Source organism: Rhincodon typus, chromosome 38 (genome assembly GCF_021869965.1).
Source record: "Rhincodon typus isolate 14 chromosome 38, sRhiTyp1.1, whole genome shotgun sequence".
Lineage (NCBI taxonomy): Eukaryota > Metazoa > Chordata > Chondrichthyes > Orectolobiformes > Rhincodontidae > Rhincodon > Rhincodon typus.
Window position 1 is genome coordinate 12,730,557 of NC_063369.1, and position 24,004 is coordinate 12,754,560.

The window sequence follows — 24,004 nt, forward strand, 5'->3', positions numbered from 1 at the left end:
ACAGGCCAGATTTCCTTTTCCTTTTCCGCTATTTGCTGAAAGTAAGACCATTAGTCAAGATTCGTTTATTTTGTATTGTTGAAAATGTAAACATGTCGCCAGGGCTTTCTACTTCTATTTGTCAGGACAAACACAAGAATGCCAAATTTCAAGCTGTCACAATTTATATTTCCACTGTAACTTATTGTAAATTGTTGAGATTATTTGAAATCTGGCATCCTTACATTTGTTCTGATGAGTGCAAAAGCTTTGGTAGAATTTCTCTTTGCAGCAAAGTCAAGTTCTGAACTTCAGAGCAACGATTCACTTTTTTTATAGTGAGCTGTATGAAAATGGTTACAATAGAAATGCTCTAATTTTGGACTTCTGCCTAATATTTTGGCTGTGAGATTATTCAACTCTTGATTATTCTTGTTCAATCACAACTTTTTCCTAACAAAATTGCCCCAAAGTAATTCCAAGATGGAATAGATATGCCACAAACATTCAAAATCATTGTGTATGAAGGGATCACAGCCTAGAATGCATCAGTGAAGCTCATGAACATTAACCTGCTCATAATAAAATGGAATGGACGTAGCAAGCGTGAATGTAGTGAAAATGCATTAATCCACTTTATTTGACTATGTTGACTGGCTGGGAGGCACCGAGCAGTGAGGTTAAATTGACATTGCGACTTGGTAGTTCTCATACCAATCAGGCTGATGCTCCTCCTAATTGGGAAATGACATTGGCTGCTCACTTTATTCCTTTTTCCTAAAGAAAATCCATAGTCGTTCACTGTAGATAAAATTAGAGCTGAGGACCACGGGATAAAAATCAAGCCATCCCAAAAATTACCGTGTTGATTGGACTGTAAGACACACCGCACTAGAGGATTCATCAGGATTTTACATGGATGTATTGGAATGTAAACTCCAAACTGCAAGCCACGTTGTAATTTTAGTTTCTTTTTCCAGAAAATGTGCAGGAAGGGTATGCTTAAGTCACCTTGTTGTTGACTTTGTCCTTCATTTTTGATCTTTAACTATGATGGTTGCTTGCCTCCAATGTAAATGATAGCAGCAGGGACTGTTCACTTAAAGAATGTGCAATTGTGCTGATGGTGTTTAGTAAGGTCAGAGTCGCTCCTGGAATCTCTCAACATTTACGTAAGAGATGGGCTGAAGCCCATCTGGTCTATGTCAGTGTTTATGCTGGATACTTGACCTTCACACCTTGCTTCAACCAACTCTATCAATATAACCTTCTATTTCTTTCTCCCTCATTGTTACCAACTTCCCCTTAAATAAATTTATGATCAGCATCTCAACCAGGTCATGTGGTAGAAATTTTCACATTCTAATCAATCTCTGAGGAAAGTTAGTTTCTCCTGAAATGTTTATTAAATTTGTTGGTGACCTTTAATTCGGGAAGTATTTTGTCTATGTCTATTCTATATCAACTGTTGGATCAGCTTTCGGTCATCTTCCTAGAGCAAGGAGCATCTTAGTCTTTACTGATTTACTCTCTCAATTCTGGTATCATTCTCTGAATTTTTATGTTAAATTACAGAACCAAAGGTCCATAACTTCTTCACAATTGGTCCACATGGATTCAGGGACCATCCTGCTCCCTTCCCTTTTTCATCAATATGACAGTGCTGACACTAGGCAGAGATGCCTTCCTATAAAGGGAGCATGCCTTCAGTCCTCTCTTAGATCTTCTTCAAATTTCAAGCAAATGGTCTTCACATTTTGCTAGAATTTTAAGAGAATGCTATTACCAATGTGGAACTGGCCTCTGAAGATGAATATATCTTCTTCCTGCTCTGTACTGAGTGATGTGTAATTGTTAATTGGCTTAGATTTCAGCAAGGGTGTCAGTGGAATGAAGAGAACATTGGAAGTACCCATTGGCCATGATTTATATAGAAGGTGACTTAAGTCAGGAGTGACTTATGGTCAGTTCAGCATTTGGCATGTAAATCATATCCCACCAGTTTTCATACTGTGCTGTATTTACAGGAAGTGCTAAAGGTTAATTAGACAAAGGCATAAAAATGTCGGGTTTAATGATGCATGGTGTTCCTTTGTGGGTTGGTTCCAGTGGAGCTGAAGGCAGGGAAGTGCTAATTAACTTAGAAAACTACAGTAAGAGTGTTGCATTTATACTTTTGGCTAGCTCCTTCTGTTGACTTCAGGTACATCAGATGGAAAACCCATGACCATTCTTCTTTTTGAGCTTGCAAAGAAAGAAGTGCTTGCTTTTTTAAAATTTATTTTGTATCGGGATTTGATTGTTGCTGACAAAGCCAAAAGTTGTTGCTAATCCCTAATTAACCTTTGACTGAGTGGCTTGCTTGGTTATTTCAGGGGGCATTTAATGAATCAACCACATTACTGTGGATCTGGAATCACACATTAGATATGCCTTTTCTAAAGCACATTAGGAAACCAGATGAGTTTTCAGTGACCATTCACGATAGCTTTCAATTCCAGGTTTATTCATTTGAAAATATATTCCACCAGCTGCTTTGGCAGGATTTGAACCTCTGTCCCCAGAGCATTAACCAAGGTCATTGGACCAGAGTACTACACCATTGCCTGCTCCCACCCTCTGTTTTTCTCTTCCCTCCTGTCCACCAGTCTGCAGGACCTTGGACAGCAGATTTCCTTCCCCGTGGGCCAGTAGTGAACCAGATGAGTTTTTGCACCAAACAATGATAGTTTCATGGTCACTGAAATTAGCTTGCGATTTCAGAGTTGTTAACTGGATTTGAGCTCCATCAGCTGCTGTGGCTTTTCAATCCCCACAGCACTAATCTTGGTTCTGGATTACTAATCCAGTGGCATTTCCACTATATTATAGACTCACTTGCCTTTCCTGACCTTTGATCAATGAAGTGCTTTACAAGTGTGGTCTCTGTTGCAGCATGGAGGAGATGGCATCTACTTTGGGAATGGTAAACTTCCACATTTAGCAATGTCATGACCATCAGTTGTCTTAGGAATTGCTTAAATTTTGGCCATAACAGTGGGGTAAGCTGCTCTTCTTCAAAATACAAACCTGAGAGGGCAAACAGGTTCTTGGCTTAACGTCTCATGTGAATGACTGCAACTCTGATTGTGCTATACTGAGGCTAATATTACACGGCAAGCACCAGGCTAGATGATTTGCTGTAGTCTCTGAATAGGACTCGAACACACCACTCCCTAGGTTAGAAGTGAGTGTGCTCCATTGAGCCCACAGGTGGCATTAGAATGGTACTATATATCTAGTCAGAGATTGTTCTAAGGATGTGGAAGGGACAGACGCCACCAGTCCAAACCTCCACATTCCTACACACACATTTTACTCTTGGGGATAGTTTGGATGGACAAGAGCTACTCTTTGCTGTTTGCCTCTTTACTCGCTCTCATGTCTGTTGGTTGCTAAGGACAGTCAGAAAATTGCTTTCACTAGTACCTGGGTGAGTTTGAACCCATGACCTTTACTCTTGCGACGACCAAGCCCCATTTCCTCCTGCACTATCTGGAGAGCTGGTTTAGAAGATTTATACTTTGAGAGTTTCCTTTACAATGATGTATCAAGTGAAATTGTTTCAAGTGAAATAGTTTCAGGAAACCCAATTCCTTGAGAAATAAAAACAATTTCATTGCAATTACTTTATGAAGGCTGAAAGTGATGAGTTCTCTGACAGCTGATTACCTAATAACTTGCCTAAGCATGTCAGTACGTCCATTTGGGTTTTTTTGGGACCTTATTTGCCATTGGGGAGACAATGGCCTAATGATATTATCGCTAGACTATTAATCCAGAAACTCAACTAACTGGGGATCTGGGTTCAAATCCTACCACGGAATTTGAATTCAACAAAGAATCTGGAATTAAGGGTCTAATAATAACCATGAAACCATTGTCGATTGTTGACAAAACCCATTTGGTTCGCTAACGTCCTTTAGGGAAGGAAACTGCCATCCTTACCTGATTTGGCCTATATGTGGCTCCAGACCCACAGCAATGTGATTGACTCTTAACTGCCCTCTGGGCAATTAGGGATGGCCCAGCTGGAGACACCCTCATCTTGTGAGTGAATGGAAAGAAAGTTCCCCTGTCCAGGAATGACTTGGACTCTATTTCTAGCTCCATTAACTAATCTATGCTGATATGTTGGTATGGTACCAAAGGAATGCAGTATTATTGATGGTGTCATCTGATGAAATGGTTAAACACAGGTTTCACCTGTCTGTTTAAATGGCTGAGAGGATGAAGTGAGTTCTCCTGGTGTCCTGGACAATATTCATCCCTCAAGCAACACCAAACAAAAACAGATTAACCACCAATTATTACATTACTGTTTAGAACCAAGGAAAGTGAAAGTTTCTAAATAAACGCAAGTTCTTTTTCTTTTTCTGCCAACTGAATCTGCCACCCTTATCCTTGCTGGGTTTTAATTATGGCTTCTGCAGAATAGGCTGCAGTCACTTGATTTAACCTATGCCACACTGAATAAATGTTTGGTTTCTCCATTTAATATTTAACTGTCCTTCCTCAATTGTGGCACAAGTCAGTGAGGAGGAAGCAATAGTAGTTGGAAAGGCAGACTACTCCAGGACTGGAGTGGAGTCAGTGGAAAAAATCCCATTAAAATTATTTTGGGACACACTTGATTCAGGTGTACAAACTGCTTCCGGCTGACACTTCAATGAGTCACTCTGTCTTTTAGACCAGATTCTGAAGTTTAAGTGATACATTCAGAAGAAATAGAGAAAAGATTAAAAACATTCATTTCAGACTTTCCAGTAACAGAAAGTATTTGGGTCAGGTAGCATGTGGCGAGAAACAGCATTAAGATTTTGGCTCAATGATTTGACCTATTTAACTAATGGCAGGCAGGACATTTGACAGCAGTTTGTAAAGAGGCATAACCAGCTTCACTGGTTCCCTAGCCAGTGAACTCTACTGGAAAATAAGCAGATGTTAGACTCGGCTACAATACATCGTTGGTCAAATTAGCTTGCCAGTGTTCCAAATAAATTGTTGTGAATTATTTGAAGAAAGAAAAGCTACAAATGTTACCATGGGTCCTTGAAAATTGGAATAGCAGTAGGCCATTTGGCCCCTTGAGGTTACTCCTCCAATTAATGGGATCAAGGCTGATCTGCCATTTCTCATGTCCACTTACCTGTCCTTTCCCCATAACCTTTGATTCTCTGACCAATGAAGAATCTATTTCAGCCCTAAATACGTATATATAAGGACTCTGCCCTCATAGCTCTCTATGGCAAGGAGTTTCAAATACTCTCAACCCTCCAAGAGAAGAAATTCTACCTCATCTCAATCGTAAATTGGCACCTCATTATTCTGAGACTATTTCCTCTAGTCCTAGACTCTCCCATTAGAGAAAACATCCTCACAGCATTTACCCTTTTAAGTGCCTTAAGTCTCTGTTCTTAGGGTTATTGCATTCTGATGCCCCAGAAGAGCAGATAAAATTGGACAAGTTTCTCTCTTTCTGCCTGTCCTGATTTTTTTTTATTGAATGTCCTTGAGGTTTGATGGGTGCTTTGATGAGATGCATGTTCAAATGTCAATGCATAGTTTTACAGTGTGAATATGTTTGCTTGAACCTTCCTTGTGGTGAACTTTTCATCTCAGTTGAGGCATAGCAGAGGAATACAAAATACTCTAACTGGAGTTATGACTTCCATGCTGACTCCCTGTGAACTTCCACAGTTGCCTGTTCATGAACTTTGAGGAATTCAGTCAGTGTCTATTACCAGCAATTGAAGAAAATATGTTGGAAATCTAAACTTAACAACAGAAAATGTTGGAAATGTTCAGAAGGTTGGGTAGCAGCTTTTGGAGAGGGTGAGATGGGGGTTAACATTTCAAGCTATTCACCTATATTTTAAAAAGCCACATAAACACTGTATTCTGAAAGACATACCCAAGAAGAGGAATAATATTTTGTGTTTAGTGCAGTATCTTACTATTCTTATGGAAAACAATGTATCCTCTGACTTGTACAGCAGTTAAACTATCATATTTTTCTGCTACACTTCAAATGCTACTTACAACTCTGTGCTAGTTTTGCACAAGTGCATGAAGAAAAAGGCATTAATGTGGTACACGATCAGAATAATGCCAGATACCAGGGTCAAGAGAGTGGAGCAGCTGGAATTTTTCTCTTGTAGCAGAGAAAGTTGAAGGTAGATTTTAATAAAGGATTTATAAATGCTAAGAGGTTTCAACAGAATAAATGAGAGGAAATTGCTTCCATTGGTAGAAGAGTCAGTAAACAGATTTAAGGTAGTTGGCAGGAAAGGTAGAGGAGGAATGATGATTTTGTTCTAAAAATGCTCAGCAAACTGTACAGATCTAGAATGCACTGCTGGAAAATATTGGGAATTGGTTTTAAATTTCAAAATGGAAGTTGGATATATACAGACTTGCAAAAGAAAATACTTGTGGGGTAAAGAAGAGGTATTGTAGGGTGGTTGGAGGGAGATTGGGACCAATTGGATAATTCTTTTAAAGGGCTGACTAAAGCACAATAGGCTGAATGGTCATTTTCCATGCTGAATGATTCTGTAAAGCCTGTAACATGTGCAACTTAATAAAGGGGCAACCTGCTGTATTTCTCTGTAGAGAAGACAACAAGAGACAATAAGATGGGGGGAAGGGATTGTGGAAAAGAGGGCTGATGGGATCAAGTGAGAGGATTATTGGGCCTACAGAAAGTTCTGACTGTCTAAATGTTTTCTCTTCCAGCCACAAAGGAGCTTTGATCATAAAGTATAAACGGCTTTGCAAGAGGGCACTGTGATTCTATCAGTTCAATGGAGAAAAGTAGCAATCAGGAACTAATAGAATGGGATGAAGAAATGCAGACCAACGTCAACAAGGGATTTTGCAGCCCTGATGATGTGCTGAATCTGTCTGGAGATCAAATGGACAATGTTAGACTTTCACAGCACGGTTCAGGAGGTGATGACAGCATCAGTTTTGATGTCCATTGTGTGACTAATTTGGAGGAGATGAATGACAGGGCATCACGTGAACAGCACCTCAGTGTATCCATTGAGGGTGTTATGGGTGCCGACTGTCTGAGGACACCTCTGAGCTCGAAGACAGAGGTGGAATGTGAAAACCAATTTGAGGACTCTTCTGGCACTAAACCAGTTAGTCCATTGGGGCAACAAGGCAACGTTGGGCACATTGAAGCAATTAGCTCTGAAGAAGGTCCAATCGTCACCAAGCTTGAGCCCGTTCTTACACACTCTGTCCTCACTGAGAACTTGAGGACTTTTGGTGAGAACACGAGGGGCCAATTGAATAACCATACAAGCTCTTTTTCTGCTTGCCTGCCAGACAGTATTTTAGATGGAATAAATCTGAATGTGTCAGAGGTTGGACGCAGGGTGCTGTTGGCACCGTATACCCAAAAGGAGCATGACATCCCCACAATGAATACTGTTCAGAGTACTGCCGTAGATCGGATATTGTATGGGTTTGATTTAACATGTGAACGAGATGGAGACCAATACTCTTCGTTAGATCAGATGACCTATGATTATGATGTGACTTGTGGAGAGGAAGAAGTGCAATACACCTCTCTGGATCCAGTCTCCTACAGCTTTGACGTATCCTGTGAGGCTGATGAAGATTTAAACACTTCAGTAGATCCAATGTCGTATGAGTTTGAGGTTTCATGTACAAGAGATGATGAGGAAATACCATGTTTTAGTCAAAATTCCCTTGACAGTGGCAAAAATGTAGATGATCCAACGGCAAGTATCAGCTGTGAAAAGGCTACCAACAATGCATATGGTGCTGTCCAGTCATGGCCGAGTACAGAGTTCATTATTGGCTCACTTGAGCATCAAAGCAGTGTGGAAAACTCTTCCAGTGTCTTAGCCTTAAGGAATGAAGGCAGCTGCAAGAGAGTGGCCGTGACTGAGATTTCTGTCAATGTGCCTCGAGACCAAATACTGCCAACAAAAGACGTTCATGAAAGGGAACAAGTCCTGACAAGCTTGGGGAAGGATTGTATTCCTGGTAAGTCAGTTGGATGCATTGCAGAATTTCACTTTACTTGATGTATTTTCTCAAGTGCGAGAGCAGGCATGTCAACACATATTGTGCAGCCAACAGTGGACCTGCTTGATGGCTGTAATCTGAAATACCTTCCTTCTTTTATGTGTTTGCTGATTACTCATCTCACTCCTCCTCACCTCCACCAGCTGGCCACTAATATATAAGTAACCATCCCCAACCATTATACTTGTCATTGAGTGTTGGCAGATTCATTAGACAGCAGGGAACATCACAACCCCGATTCTGTTCTCCCTTGATGTCAAAACCAGGCGTGGCAGGATTATAACCAGAAGCGAGGGCTCTGGCTGTTAATTCTTTTCCTTTTTAACTTGCACACTGCAAACAGCCAGAGCCCTCTATTTTGCCAATTCATCATAGACATGGCGATGAGTGTGAAGGCTTGTCTAGTTTGTAGTTCAGCTATTCAAATTTGTTGAGCATTTGGACGCTTCGATTGTAAGGATTGGTTATTCCATTTTGCAAGAGCTGATGGTCCTCTTGAGCCATGGAAAGCAGCTGGAACGGTTCTTGACTGGGGAAAAGATCATATAGAAGGTAAGAGGTACACCACGTGAGGCTTTCCTTGTGATTCTGTGAACAGGTTCTGATCGTCAGAGTGGACTTACTAATATAGCTTTTCTTGTCCCATATTGGTCCTTTTTTTTTGGTTTTCCTTTTGCATATTTCAGGAGATCATGGAGATGCAAGAGGTTAGAATTAAATATGTGTTCCAAACCCCACTGAGGCTCCTAAAAGAAAGGAGTTCTTTCATTGTGCTCCTGGGTCCCAAAACCAGTGGAAAGAAAACTGATGGACAAGATTTTAATAATTCTTTTAGTATCTAACATATAATCCAAACATTAAATATCCTGTGCCCCTTAATAAAAATAATTTCACTTTAAATAACTGATACAACAAAGATGTACCTCATATATTTGCCAGCTTATGCACTACTTGCCTTATAGAAATAATACCATGCGTTCTTTCTCAATCTTTCCAATTCAGACTTTGTTTTTTAGGATCTCTCATTTTCCGTTCAAATGTTATTGCTTTGAGCTACATTCACCAGCAGCCATATTCCATTGGATGTCATCAGAAATGATTCCCACAGACATGTGTCACTTGACCGGACTGATGGCACAGAATATTCAGACTCCTTAGAATGGTCTGGTTGGCTCTGGTAATACTGAAGTTTCAGGAATGGGTCTTGCACAATCTACAATCTCTCACTCTTTCTGTTTTAAGTTTCTAACTGTCAAATTGTAAAACACACATGCGCACAGTCTCAGAACTATTTTCAGAATCTGACTGCTCTAAAAATGCCAAGCAGAAAACTGTTTCCTTCAGAGACAGCCTTTCTTGTTTACCCATTGTATGAACTGTGTGTGTTCTGAACTGTTAAACAGAAGGCACAGGCTGATCCAAACCTACTGCAGTTAGCTTTCTATTTACCATTTGCTTCTTGGGTGTTCATCCCTGTGGCAATCCCAGGTCATGTGGGCATTTCCTGATACCTAATGAGGTCCTAATCAGTGGATCCATTTACCATCTGTCAGAATACTGTCCAGTCCATCAACAGGTCCAGGTAATGGGCAGTGAAGAGGGTTGTGGTTCCCAACTGTATGCTTCTCTTTCGTGGTTCATGCCTAAGCCTCCTTGGAGGGGGAGCATGCGGTGTTCACCAGCACCCTGAAAACTTTCAGAGAGAGGTGGGTACTGTGAGGGCTGGAGTGTGTTATCTCCACCTCCAACATTATTTTGATTTAGTTCCCTGCCCTGGTTTCTTTCCCTTTTGGTTTTTTTGTTATAGTTACATGGTCCTGGTGGGCAGTGTTTGTTATTTGGTTGATTGGGAGGTCTATTTTTTAAAAAAAACACTCCCTGGCCCACTTTAATCTTAAAAAGGTATTCCACAAAATTAAAAGACATGCTTTCCAAAGAAAATGGGTATTCGCACAACCTTGCTGCAGCCTTCGTAAGGGTGGTGCATGCTTGATGGATCATTTGGTCTTTCCCTGCCCATCATTGGCCACAGTTGTATAAACACATGATAGATAATGTAGTTTCTGGGCTACTCTTGAGCCCAAGTTATGGCAGTCAGAGATCCTGCAGAATAAGATGCTGAATGTGTTGGCCCAATTATTGTGTACTTTGACAAGTCGTTTCTTATCATGTTTCTTCAATATCATTACTTGGCCTGAATGAAATGTTGCTACATAGTATCCATTTGCTGATATACATTTATGCTGTAGTTGCTACATTGTTGGCAAAGATTGGGTACTTCACAGCAGTTTCTCAGTCAATGTAACAATTGTAAATTTTGGATTACATTTTACTTCCTATTTGTATCTGTCACTCTCTAAACCATCCTCTCTGTTGATGGCTAACACCCCATTTTAAAAAAGTGGAGAGCATTTTAATCCCAGCCCCTCAAGTCAAAGTTCTACCCCGGGTCTTCCCTAATCTGTGGGAGCTGTAAAATGGAAAGCTGTTTCATCCACAGGGCTTGGAAATATAAAGCATCTACCTAGTTGTTGGGGACGCTATTCAGGCATACAAGATCTGGCCTGTTAGGTCCCATGCATAGTATTAAAAAATAACTCTGCTATTTAAAGGCCATGTAGCTGTTAGATCTGGATCAGAGCTCCACAGCAGCCATTGTTGCATTGGAGCTTGTGACACCAAAGTTTTGGCTGCTGACAATCGCTCTACTTAATTTGCCACTAAACTAGACACGCTCAAAATCATGAGGGCTTTGACGACCTAAATGAGGATGGTGTGTGGGTCAGTAACCAGAGGTCAGAAATTTAAGATAATTGGCAAAAGAATCTGAAGTGAGATAAAGCAAAAAGTTGGGGGCAGTGAAAGCAGAATTAATGGTGACTTTCCAAAGGAGAGTTGAAGGTGAAAGATTTGCAAGGCACTAGGGAAGGAGGAAGGAAGTGGGACAAAATGAACAGCTCTTTCAAAGAGTTGGTACATGCATGATGGGCTGAGCAGTCTTCTTCTGTGCTTTATGGTTCTAGAAACTGCCAGACTTTCTAAGAATACAGGCCATCATGTATGAGGTATTAAATTAGGGGAGCTATTCTACGGTTTGAGTTATACTCACTGGGGCATTGATGTCTTACCGTCTTTTTCGCCAGGCTATGTTTGATCTGGAAGTGCTTGATGCTGTCAAGTTGCAGAGTGTTCCATTCCCTTATGATCAAGTGACTAAGACAATTGTAAAATTTGGACTCCAGTAGCTGCCTTGTTTCTATTTTTCTAATCTTCATTTTGTCTTCAGGTGTGGGCGACATGGCAAAATGGAAACTGAGAGTGTAACTCTCCTCCTTTAGCAAAAGTGGTGGTAGCGCTTACTTTCTGAACCACATGCAGCCTGTGGAGTGAAGATGCTCCTTTTCTGATGGCCTCCTGCCTGCCAGATTGCTTGTGGCTTCCCTCAACTTGAGCATATCAAGCACCAGAAGTTCCCCTGCCCCACCCCAACCCCATTTTTTTGGAACGCACCCTCTGCATCATTGGGTAATTGCTCAGTTTATTTAATCACTGGTCGGCATGATTACGCTGCCTTGTCGCATTCCAGCCCTGCTTCTAAGCTCTTGGCCCATTAACTGCTCTCTGGTACAACTTTTCAGGAAATGATCTCTTTAATATATTCTCTTCATATATTCTCTTTAGCCGCAGTTTTAATGTGCCTCCCATTTCTGTCATTAGTTTGCTAGCCCTGGTTCAGTGTAGCATTTTAAATTTACACTGATGCATTTCGGCTGTGAAAGGAAATAAAAAGGCTTATATTTCCTATGCATATTTCACCTCCTCAGAGCACCCCAACTCTGTGGTGACATAGGAAAAGCAGCAGTTAGTATGCACACGAAGAATCTCCTACAAATAGCGGGTTTGCAAGAAATAGGAGGAATCTTAGACATACAGTGTGTCAAACCTGCTCCGCTATTCAGTTTAATTATGGCTGATCTTGGGTTTCAATGTGACTTTCCCATCTGCTGGTCTATTACTTGATTCTTCTGAGAAACAAAAAATCGGTCTATCCTGACCTTAAATATCTTCAGTGATGGACCTTCCACAGTGCTGTGGGATAGAGAATTCCAAGAATTCATAATTCTTTGAGTGAAGGAATTCCTCCTCTTCTCAGTCCAAAACGATCAATCCCTTCCCATGAGATTGTGCCCCTGTGTATTCAATTCTTCTACTTATGGAACCACTCACTGTTTCTCAGTATCTACCCTAACCAGTATCTCAATCTTGCAATTCTCACTTTTCAAAAGAAGTAAGCAAGTGATAAACCAGGAACTAGTCGGTCAGTCTAACTTCAGTAGTGGAAAAACTATTGGAAGTAATTCTCAGGGACGGAATTAATCTGCATGTGGTGAGACAGGGATTAATCAAGAATAGTCAGCATGGTTTTGTTAAGGAGAGGTCATATCTGACCAACTTGATTGAATTTTTCGAAGAGGTAACCAGGTATGTAGTTGAGGGCATTTGATGCAGTCTGCTTGAATTTCAAGTAAAGCTTTTGATGAGGTCCTGCACGAGAGACTGATAGCAACAGTGAGAGCCTATAGGATCCAAGGAAATTTGGCAAATTGGATCCATAGGTGGCTGAGTGGCACGAAGCAGAGGGTGGTGGATGAGGGGTTTTTATCCAACAGGAAGTCTGTGACCAGTGGAGTCCCACAGGGGTCAGTGTTGGGGTCCTTGTATTTTGTGGTTAATATAAGTGATTTAGAATTGAATGTAGGAAGATTGAGTATGTTTGCAGACTATACAAAATTGGTGGGGGTGGTAAATAGTGAGGAGGATAGCTTTAAACTGCAAGAGGATTTAGACAGGCTGGTCAGATAGGCTGATCAGTGATGAGCAGAATTCAATGTGGATAAATGTGATGCACTGGGCAGGAAAAATAAAAGGATGAATGGTAGGACCCTGGGAAGCACATGCACGTATGGTGACACGGTACATGTACACTGGTCCCTTAAGCTATCGGGACAGATGGATAAATTGGTTAAGAAGGTGTACAGCATACTTGCCTTTATTAGTATAAGAGCAGGAAGGTTACACTGGAACTGTATAAACAGTTGGTTAGGACACAGCTTGAGTATTGTAAGTAGTTCTGGAATCCAACTTGTAGGAGAAATGTGATAGCACTGGAGAGGAACACTGGTTACAATTCTGGTTGCCCTTTTATAGAAAGGATATTGTTAAACTTGAGAGGGTGCAGAAAAGATTTATAAGGATATTGCGGGAACTGGAGGGTTTGAGCTATAGGGATAGACTGAATAGGCTGGGGCTTTTTCCCCGCAGCATTGGAGACTGAGGTGGTGACCTTATAGAGGTTTATAATTGTGAATAGCCAAGGTCATTTTCCTAGGTCCAATACTAGAGGACGTAGGTTTAAGGTGAGAAGGGAAAAATGTAAAAGGGACGTGAGGGATAACTTTTTCATGCAGAGGCTGGTGCAGGTGTGGAACGAACTGTCAGAGGAAGCGGTGGAGGCAGGCACAATCACAATATTTAAAAGGCATCTGGATGGGTATATGCATAGGAAGGGTTTAGAGGGATATGGGCCAAATGCTGGCAAATGGGAATAGGTCAGATTAGAATGTCTGGTTTATTTGGACTGAAGGGTCTGTTTCCATACTGTATAACTCTGTGAGGTGCAGAGAAGATATTCTAGGGTGTTGCCAGGGCTGGAAGTTATGAAAAGAATTTGGATAGATCAGAATTGTTTTCCTTAGAGCAGAGGAGATTAAGAGGGGACATGGTTGAGATGTATAAAATTATAGGGAATATAGATAGAATAGACAGGAAAAAACTTCTCCCCTTGAGGAATGGATCAATTACCAGGAGACATAGATTAAGGTAAAAGGCAGCAGGTTTAAGAGGATGTGAGGAAAGTATTTTTCACTAGTGTTGTGGGAATCTTGAACTCACTGCCTGCAAGAGTGGCAGAGGTAGACACCCTCAGAACATTTAAGAAACGTTTAGATATACACTTTTGGTGCCAAGACAATTAAGGCCAAAGGCCAAGTACTGGAAAATGGGATTAGAATAGTTAGATAGTTGTTTTTGACTAGCATAGACACAATAGGCTGAGGGACTTTTTCTGTGCTCTCTAAGACACTAAAACTCTAAACTCCAGAGAACATAGACCCAACTTATCTAGCCTCTTAACATTGGATGCTCATAAAATAAGTGATCAGATCACCCATTTTGGTAATGTTAGTTGATAGACAAATCTTGGCCAGAAATGGGGGAAACATCCCTGCTTTTCTTTGCAGTCATTCCATGGGATCTGTTGCATTCATCTCAGTGAGAAAATGGGGGAATGGGTGGGGGCCTCAGTTTAACAGCTCACCTGGAAGGTAGTACCTCCAACAGTGCAGCACTCCCCCAGTGCTACCCTGAGAATGCCAGCCTTGATTGCATGGGATCGAATACAGCTTCTCCATAGTTGCTGAGCGTCTTTTGATTTGGCAGAGAGCAATTTGTCCCACAAAACAGAAAGATCCTGCAGTCTGGAACCCTGAGGCACCATAAAAATACAGAGTCCATTTGTCAACACTGAATGCCATGACCTTGGCATGTGGTACACATTATCCACAAGTCCCTCAGTGATTTTAAGCTGTGTGCATGTCAGTACTTAAGTCTGAGTTAAAAGCTATTGGACAGGATGTGGGGGAGGGGGCAGAATGGCACCAAAGCACTTCAGGTTGTATTTACCTGCGTATGGGAAGCCACTTAAGAGGAGCGTCTGCTTAAAGGGAACATGCTGTTTTGGATCCAGCCCAATTCCTGGTGCGTTCAAATGGGAACTCGTCTGGTTTATAAATGGTACTAATTGCATTGATTCATTTTGGGCTTTGTATACACAGTTATCTCAAGTAGCAGACCAGTGATTTAATACAGTTAGTTAAGGGAAGAAGGTGCCCCCGTGGGAGTAGACAGCTTAGTTTACACATGGAGAAGTGAAGCAGAGCATTTCAGTGCTTGTGCAGGTCATACAAAGCCTCCTGTTATTGCCATTCCCAAAGGAACAATGTGCTAAGAGATTTGAGAGTAAAGATATTATGAAAATAGTACTGAGCTTGTGCAAAGTGAATATTTTGTACTTTATTGGAAATAAATCTACCTCCTTTCTGCCTCAATGAGCTTCAAGAAGGATTAAGGTTTTACTTGTTACTGCATAAACAGACACAATGGCCTTTTTCTGTGCCAAAACCTTTTTATGGTGTTATGATGTTTTCACAATTAGAATTGGAAATGATCTAAGAGTTTTCTCATTTGCAAATAGCAGCTGTATTTCCTTTCCTGTCCTCTCCAATTCAGACACAGATTCTCAGAGTAGAGAAAGGAAGTTTGGATGGAAGTAAAGGAAGAAAGAACATAAATCGAGATAACATTGTCACATCTTACACGACGTCCCTTAGACCTGGCTTTTTCTTTTAGGTAGTCACACCGAAATTCAAGAGATCAGGATGCTGTTTAACAACTTTTCTGACAGACCATTCCTCTGACAGAGCAGCACTCCCTCAGTATTACACTCAGAATGCCAGGCTAAATGACAGTGCTCCAGTTTGAGTGGACCATGAAGTGGGGCCACAAGCTATTGACTTGGCTGGAAGTATTACAGCCCGCACCACAGTTGAGACTTGAACCAGATTGAAGGAAGAAATGGGTGGCAGTGAAGGGGAAAGGATAAAGGCAGGGTAAAGGCAGGACAATCAAAGGGAGGAGATGGTAATGGAGGAGAAAGGAGAGGTTGGGAATGATGCCTTCATTGCAGCACACAAACAATCCTGAAGGCCCAAAAGTGGGGAGTAGCATTGTAATGCTTGATCCTTTCATCCTGTTACATTCGCTTTTGGTAGGAGCAGGAATTCTGACTGATTCTTAAAGCCTCCCTCCAGGCAATGAAAGCAATTTAAAAGTCTCCATTGCAATAAAAACAGAGTGCTGGAGAAACTCAAAAGGTCTGGCAGTATCTATGGAGAGAGAAACAGAATTAACGTTTTGAGTCCAGAATGATTTCTCTTCACTGGGCTATCATGTAACTATATAGACCAATTAGTTTACCATCTGTTATTGTGAAAATGTTAGAATCTATTATAAAAGATGTAATAGCAGAGTGTTTGGAAATACGTAATAAGACAAAGCGGAGTTGGCATAGCTTCACAAAGGGAAATCATGCCTAACAAACTTATTAGAATTCTTTGAGGAGGTAAAAGGCAGGCATGATATAGAGGAAGCAGTGGATGTAACATATTTTGGATTTTCAGAAGGTGTTGATAAGGTGCCACACCTTAGACTGCTTAATAAGATAAAAGCCATGATGCTGAGGTAGTATTTTAGCATAGCTGGAGGACTGGTTAACTAATAGAAAACACAGTTGGGATAAGGGAGGCATTATAACTAGTGGAATACCATGGGATCAAAGTTATTTACAATTTACATTTGTGACTTGGGTGAGGAAGGTACTTTCTACAGCAGTGACTGCTATATTCTGCGGTTTAAGGGGCTAAAGGCACTTTGACAAGCTACGGAGAGAAGTATGTTAGTGAGGGCTTAGGTGGCAGGTAAGTAGGTAAAAGGGCAGTGTGGCAGATGGGTGGGTGAGGGAGTAGGGTGGCAGATGGGTGGTTATGCAGGGTGCCACATAGGTCAGAGGGTAGTGGCAGGTAGGTAGGTGAGGGGGCAGTGTGGCAATTAAGTGGGAGAGAGAGAGGTAGGATGTTGGGTGGGTGAAGGTGTAGGGTACTAGATATGTGATAGGGTGGCAAGTAACTACCAACTCTAACTCAGAATTATGGACTTTTTCATTGGGTTCCAGATGCGGGGTAGTTGTCCATTGAATGTTTAAATTGCCACATAGTCAATGCTTTGGGACTTGCAGTGCATATTGTAGCGCAGCAGTTAGGATACACCTCAGAATGTCTGGGCCTTTGGTCGATGTCAGTTTTTTTTTTCTTGCGTCCCCTTGCTGTCATTTCTGTACATTAAAAATCTGTACATAAAAATGCAGGTATTGTTTTTGTTTGGACTTGGAAACAATTCTGGTGACCAGTTTTCCACTACAACAGAACAGAGCTACTGACTTGAATTCTGCAGAAGGGTCAGACTGGACTCAATGTTAATGCTGCTTCTCTCTTCACGGATGCTGCCAGAACTGCTGAGTTTCTCCAGTGCTCTTTGTGTTTGCTTTTGCAGCAATTCGAGTATTTTGCTTTTATTCTGCTAATGTGGCTGCCTGGTTCCCTCAGCTGTTGTGAAAGCATTATAATACCTTTTACTACCTTTCCCTCTCTTTTAGTTTTGTTGAAATTTTGAAAAAGCCTGGGTTTGATGCATTTCAGGGTCAGTGCATGAGGGGGCATATGCTGAACTTGCATGAATTAAATAGAAGCCTGGCCAATCAGTAGGAGGAGGCACATGTGCCAGCATAAACATAAGTGTTGGGCCAAATGAACTGCTTTTGTGCCATTAATTCTATGCAATAAAAAGTTTCCATGTCTTACCTTGCACCAAGTCCCATTAGCCCCAAGCTCACTATCTTATGTTGGCTGTCAGTGCCAGAACACCTCATTTAACATTCATGCCTAAATTTCTTCATGACCTTGCCTCTTCATACCTCTTCACCTTCAAATCTACAGTTCTACCAGGTCTATTGGTCTAACCTGTCTTACTTCACCTCCGTCATACATGTCTTTCACTGTCGAGGCTTCTCCCCCTCACTCTCCCCCTCTGTCTCCCCCCTTCTCTCTCCCCCCCTCCCTCTTTCCCCTCCCTCTCCCCTTCTCTCTCTCCCCCTCTCTCTCCCCCTCTCTCTCCTTCTAAGTCCCTTTTTTTACAATCCACTTGAATGAATAACTGAATTTCTGCTCACCCCTTCCAGTATCTTGCCTGTTTGACTAGTATCCGTTTTGGCTGGCTATATTTCTCTGAGCATCTTGAGATACTTTTCTAACTGAGCGTGCTATGTAAATGCAAGTTCATGAACACTGTACAGTCAGAAAAATCTGAGTTTTTTTTGACAAAAGAGAAAGGGAATGAATTGATTGGATCCAAATATGTTTTGAAAATTTTTTGTGGTTATCATTTTTTTTTCTTACTAACCTGAACAGTGAAGACTGAAAATAAGATTGTAATGGAGTGAAGCCATTTGAGGAATAGGGTGTTTGGTGACAGAGATCTCAAACCTGGCACAAAGCTCATGTTCAGAACAGCAGTGTTTCCAAAATTTTTTTCCCACCACAACATGTTCAGATTGTTTGACCCCTCCGTGAGAAATCTTAGAGTGAGCGAGACAGGGAGAAAATGTCTGTGAGAGTTAGGGAGGGGATGCCTGGTGACTATTGCTGCCTCAGAGCTCGTGAGCCCACTTGGGGTCCTGAACCCACCCTCTCCCACCCAACTTTGAGAAATCCTGGTTAATAGTGCAGCAGTGTTAATTGCCCTACTGTATGCATGACAGAATGGATAATGAAAAGCAGAAATCTCAAACCCCAGAGAAATAACACCTCACTGTAATAAGTACAAAACTTACAAGATCAGTACGGAAAAGTTCATTGTTTGGTGTGTCAATAATGAGATTTCTGTTGGGGCCTTTACATGTTTGAGAAGCCCAAATGGACAATAGGCTACAATTCCCAGCATGCATCAGTGCCTCCAAGTTCTTGACAGATAACTAGAGCAGTATTCATAGTGCATGCTGAGACTTGCTATTTGTAATCCCTGCCTCTCAAATTTAAGAAAATCCCTCCTTAGCAAAACGCTGAAACTAGTGGAAAAGTAATTTAAACTGGCAAAGTGCAAAACGTAACACTTTTCTGAGGCAGCTCTGAAAGTAAAAGCCCAAGTATCTCACACTGTATTTGTGTAGCACCTTTTAAAGTTGTAGAACATCCAAGGAGCTTTTTAAAATAATTTAAAAGTAGATTGATGTTACAGCAGATAAGGCAATGATTGGTCAAGAGATAGCCTTTTAAGGACCTTCTTAAAGCAAGAAAACAAGGTAGAGACTGAGAACTTTAGCTGCTGGTGATGGTGGAGCATTTAAAATTGAATGCTGAAGGGGCCAGAATGGGAGGAGTGTAAATTTCTTAGATGTTTGTGGGGCTGGAGGACATTACAGAGGAGATAGAAGGGGACAAGACTTTGAAGGGATATAATAAAAGTTTTAAAATTAAGATATTATTTAATTGGGAGCCAATGTGGACCAACAGGGCACAAATATAATTTTTCTCAGAGCTGTGCCTGAAATTTTCCTGAAGGCAACTTCTTTTGATTTTTCAGGGGCTCCTTTTCTATTTTCACAACCTCAGTGATTTAAACACATGGTAACAATACCTTCTCTATTTGTGTTAACAAATTAGTTTTTTGAATTGTCACAGAAGCAGAATTAGAAGACTTCATTCATATCGGGTGACTGTGTGGAGTTTGCACATCCTCCTCGTGTCTGCGTGGGTTTCCTCTGGGTGCTCTGGTTTTCTCCCACAGTCCAAAAATGTGCAGGGTAGGTGGATTGGCCATGCTAAATTGGCCATAGTGCCCAGGGATCTTTAGGTTAGGTGGGTTAGACGTGGGAAATCAGTGGTAGGGAAATGGGTCTGGGTGAGATGCTCTTCGGAGGGGCAGTGTGGACTTGTTAGACCGAATGACCTGTTTCCACATTGTAGGGATTATATGATTCTATGATCTATGATGAACATCCTCAAATTTACTTCTCAACTTAAAAGCCACATCACACAAGGATGACATCAATTTCTTGGACTCCGAAGTATTTAATTTGGTATAAGACGACCAGCAGAGTTTCACAAAGGGCTTTTTCCAAAATCACTGACACACAAAAAGCCATCACCCTAAACACACTGTTCATGGAATGGCAAGGTCAGAGGATTTAACAGATGTCATGTCATGTAGGAAAATATAAAGTGTTTTACTTTAGCAGGAAGAATGAAAAAAGTGTCTATTACTTTAGTGGAGAATGACTGCAGAATTCCAAGGTTCAACAGTTGTTCTAGTTTGAGCCACAAAATGTTAGCATACAGTTACAGCAAATAACTGAAAAAGCTCATGGAATGTTATCCTTTATTACAAGATGATTTGAATATAAAAGTAAAGATTTTATAATTCAGTTATACGGGACATTGCTGAGGCATCATCTCGAATACTGTATGCATTTTTGGTCTTCTTATTTAAGGAAGGAGTTAAGTGTGTTGAAAGTGGTTCAGAGAAGGTTAATTAGTTTGATTATGAGGAGTTTTGTTATGAAGAAAAATTGGACAGGCTGGACTTGTTTTCAATAAGAAGTGATTTGATTGAAGTTTATTGGATCCTGACCAGGATCCTGATCCTGATTTTTTTATTTGTTAAAAGGCACCATTCTGACCCAAACCCAGACCTCAATATCTTCCAGCCAAAGGATTTTTCAGTGGTTCACCTATTTATTTTTCTTCCTACATACACTGCTAACTGCTTCTCCAACATCAGGCTGTTTCTCTCCCATGTTTATAGCTGATAGGCTCAGTGAGCTATAAACATGGGAGAGAAACAGCCTGATATTGGAGAAGCAGTTAGGCTCATACTGCTATCAGCAGTAAATGCAATAGAGGTCAGATAGGAGCAGTCCTTCACAGACTCAGTCCATTCTACTTACAGGGGCAACTATGTTTTAAGGTTAGTACCTGAATGAATTTCCCTGGGCATTTTGGAGACTTTTGGTTGAGAATTTGCCTGCTGCCCCATGTGTATTTTGAGCATTGGTTCACAAGTACTGGGGTATTGTCAACAGTTTTGGTCCCCTTATTTAAGAAAAGATATTATTTCATTAGGAGGCAGTTCAGAGAAGGTTCACTCGGATGATCCCTGCTATGGAGGGTTTGTTCTCTGAGTAAAGGTTAAACCGGTTGGGACTCATTGAAATTTAGAAGTATGAGCGGCGATCTCATTGAGATATGTAGGATTCTTAAGGGGCTTGACAGGGAAATGCTGAGAGGATGTTTACCCACATGGGAGAGTCCAGAGTCAGAGGACATATTCTCAGAATTAAGGGGTGCCAATTTAAGACTGAAATGAGGAGGAATTTGTTCTCTCAGATGGTTGTCTTTGGAATGCCTTGCCACAGAGAATTGGGGTGGCATTGTGACTCATTGGTTAGCACTGCTGCCTCACAGCATCAGGGAGCTGGGTGACCATCTGTATGGAGTTTGCACGTTGGCCCTGCGTCTGCATGGGTTTCCTCCAGTGCTCTGGTTTCCTCCCACAGTCCAAAGATGTGCAGGTGTGGTGGATTGGCCATGCTAAATTGTCCATAGTGTGCAGGGATATGCAGGCTAGGTGGATTAGCCATGGGAAATGCAGGGTTACAGGGATAGGGTGGGGGGGAAGGGTTGGGTCTGGGTGGGATGCACTTTGGAGGGTTGGTGTGGACTTGATAGGCTGAATGGCCGGCTTCCGCACTACAGGGATTCTATGATTCTATAGGGGCAGAGGCCTTGTGTATATTTAAGGCTGAGATAGATTTTTGATCAGTAAGGGAATCAGGGATATGGGGAAAGGACAGGAAAGTGAACGTGAGGAATCTGGGATGAGCTATGATCCTATTGTGTGGCAGAGTAGGCTCAAGGGGCTGAATGGCCAACTCCTGCAACTATTTCTGATGGTCTTACGGGGAATGCGGGAACTAGACTTAACCAAGAATTAGAATTAGAATACCTACAGTGTGGAAACAGGCCCTTCAGCCCAACAAGTCCACACCGACACTTGGAGCATCCCACCCAGACCCATCCCCTTATAATCCACCTAAGCTACACATCCCTGAACACTACGGGCAATTTAGCATGTGGGAGGAAACCGGAGCACCCAGAGGAAACCCACGCAGACACGGGGAGAACGTGCAAACTCCACACAGACAGTCACCCAAGGGTGGAATTGAACCTGGGTCCCTGGCGCTGTGAGGCAGCAGTGCTAACCACTGAGCCACCGTGCTGCCCGAGTACGGACTCTGCGTGATTTTGGATGGCCTTAAGTTTATGGAACATTAAACTTGGGAAGCCATCCAGAAGAGCATTGGAATAGTCAAGTCTAAAAGTCACAGATTGGGTGAGGGTTTCAGCAGCAGGTGAATTGAGGCAGGGGTGGAGTTCAACACATAAGTAGTAAAACATAGTCAGGCGTGGGTGGATCTTGGGCTGGCTGGAACAGCATTCATTGCTCTTCTCTAATTGCCCAGAGGCAGTTAAGTGTCAACTACATTGCTGTGGGTCTGGAATCACATGTAGACTAGACCAGGTAAGGATGGCAGATTTCCCTCCCCAAAGGACATGAGTGAACCAAAGGCTGACATTTCAGTGTCATATTAAAGGACTGCAACATTGTTAGGGATGACACCTTGAATGAGTCATTACACAGATGCCCTGATTGCGCTTTTCGACAATGTGAAAGATCCTATGGCATGATTTTGAAGAAAAGCATGACATTTCTCCCTTGGACACCAGTTAACATGTGACTGGACCTAACAGTGGAGCAGAGGTGAGAGGGAGAAAGAATTGCTATTCGGACTCTTAGCACTATAAACTTCAGCATAGAACAAGCTGCCAAAAATTGGTAGCATAATAATTATCCCTAAATTGTCACTATTAAAGCAAATGAGCTGGTCATCTTTGCATTGTAGAGGCTTGCTGTGTGCAAATTGGCTGACGTGTTTCCCACATTGTAACAGTGACTCTGCAAACTGTCCTCCCTACCCCACTGGTGGTGAAAAGAGCAAACAATGGGGTAAAACATGATTGACCCCATCCTCACTAACCAGCCTGCCATAGATCATCTGTCCATGACAATATCAATAAGAGTGACCAATGCACAGCCCTTGTGGAGATGAAGTCTTGTCTCCGCATTAAGAACACATGTTGTGTGGCACCATCACTGTGCTAAAGTGGACAGACTTGCCTGTGCCCCTAATCAAGTTGTTCCAATGCAGCTACAATACTAGCATCTACCCAACAATGTGGAAAATTACCTAGGTATGTCTATACATGAAAAGCAGAACAAATCCAAACCTGCTACGTTAATCTACACTCAATCATCAGTAAGCCGATTGAAGGTTTATCAAGAAGCAGCACTTGTTTAGCAATAACCTGTGCACTGATGTTCAGTTTGGGTTTCACCAGGCTCACTCAGCTCCTGACCTCATTACAGCCTTAGTTCAGTTGTGGACAAAAGACAGTCTACAGATCTGAGTCTCATGATCTTATGCTGCCTGACCTGCTCAGTATATATAGCAAGTTTTGTTTTTGTTTCAGACTTTCTGTATCTCCAGTATTGTGCTTTTGCATAAACATTGAAATGAACCTCGCTGACTTTCTTTTAGCAGAAATGAAGGAATATCCTGCCTACTGTGAACCAGGACCTGTACGTTACCATGAGCATCTCAGTACCTTGCAGGACAGAGAACCCAGTCAGTAAGTGCTAATCCAGCACAGAGCTTCCTTGGCTTGCATCTTTATTCATATTCGGTCTTAGTAAACACGGTTGTCCTGCATTACTGTGTCATAAAGGTTGGAAAGTACTGCATTGTGCTGTCATTTCTTGATGGTGATATTTAGATTGACCAATTTCCTTAGCTGGTTCCAGCTGCTTGCCGGGTTGGAATAGGATTCCTCTCGTGCATTCTTTTGGCCCCTAATCAGCTCTAGTGTTATTGCGTCTCTTGGAGAATTCAAGATTCTATAGGCAAAGACATTGGAAGCAATGGTTATGTGACTTTGAATGAATTTGTAATCCAGAGGCCCAGGCTAATGGTCTGGTGTCACTGGTTCAAATCCCACCACGGCAGTTGGTGGAATTTATTTTCAATTGAGTACATCTAGAATTGAAAGCTATCGACAATTGTCACTGAAAGAAA

At 41.7% G+C, this 24,004-nt stretch overlaps 1 protein-coding gene across 1 annotated transcript in view; it reads left to right on the plus strand.

Moving 5' to 3' along the window:
- The first annotated feature begins 6,824 nt into the window (after positions 1 to 6,824).
- Positions 6,825 to 24,004, plus strand: part of LOC109933312 (WIZ zinc finger) — a 116,343-nt gene continuing 99,163 nt past the window's right edge. Inside the window, exons 1-2 of the mRNA XM_048617828.1 lie at positions 6,825 to 8,043; positions 23,471 to 23,561. Coding sequence (XP_048473785.1) covers positions 6,825 to 8,043; positions 23,471 to 23,561 — 1,310 coding nt within the window. The remainder of the gene's footprint in view (positions 8,044 to 23,470; positions 23,562 to 24,004) is intronic.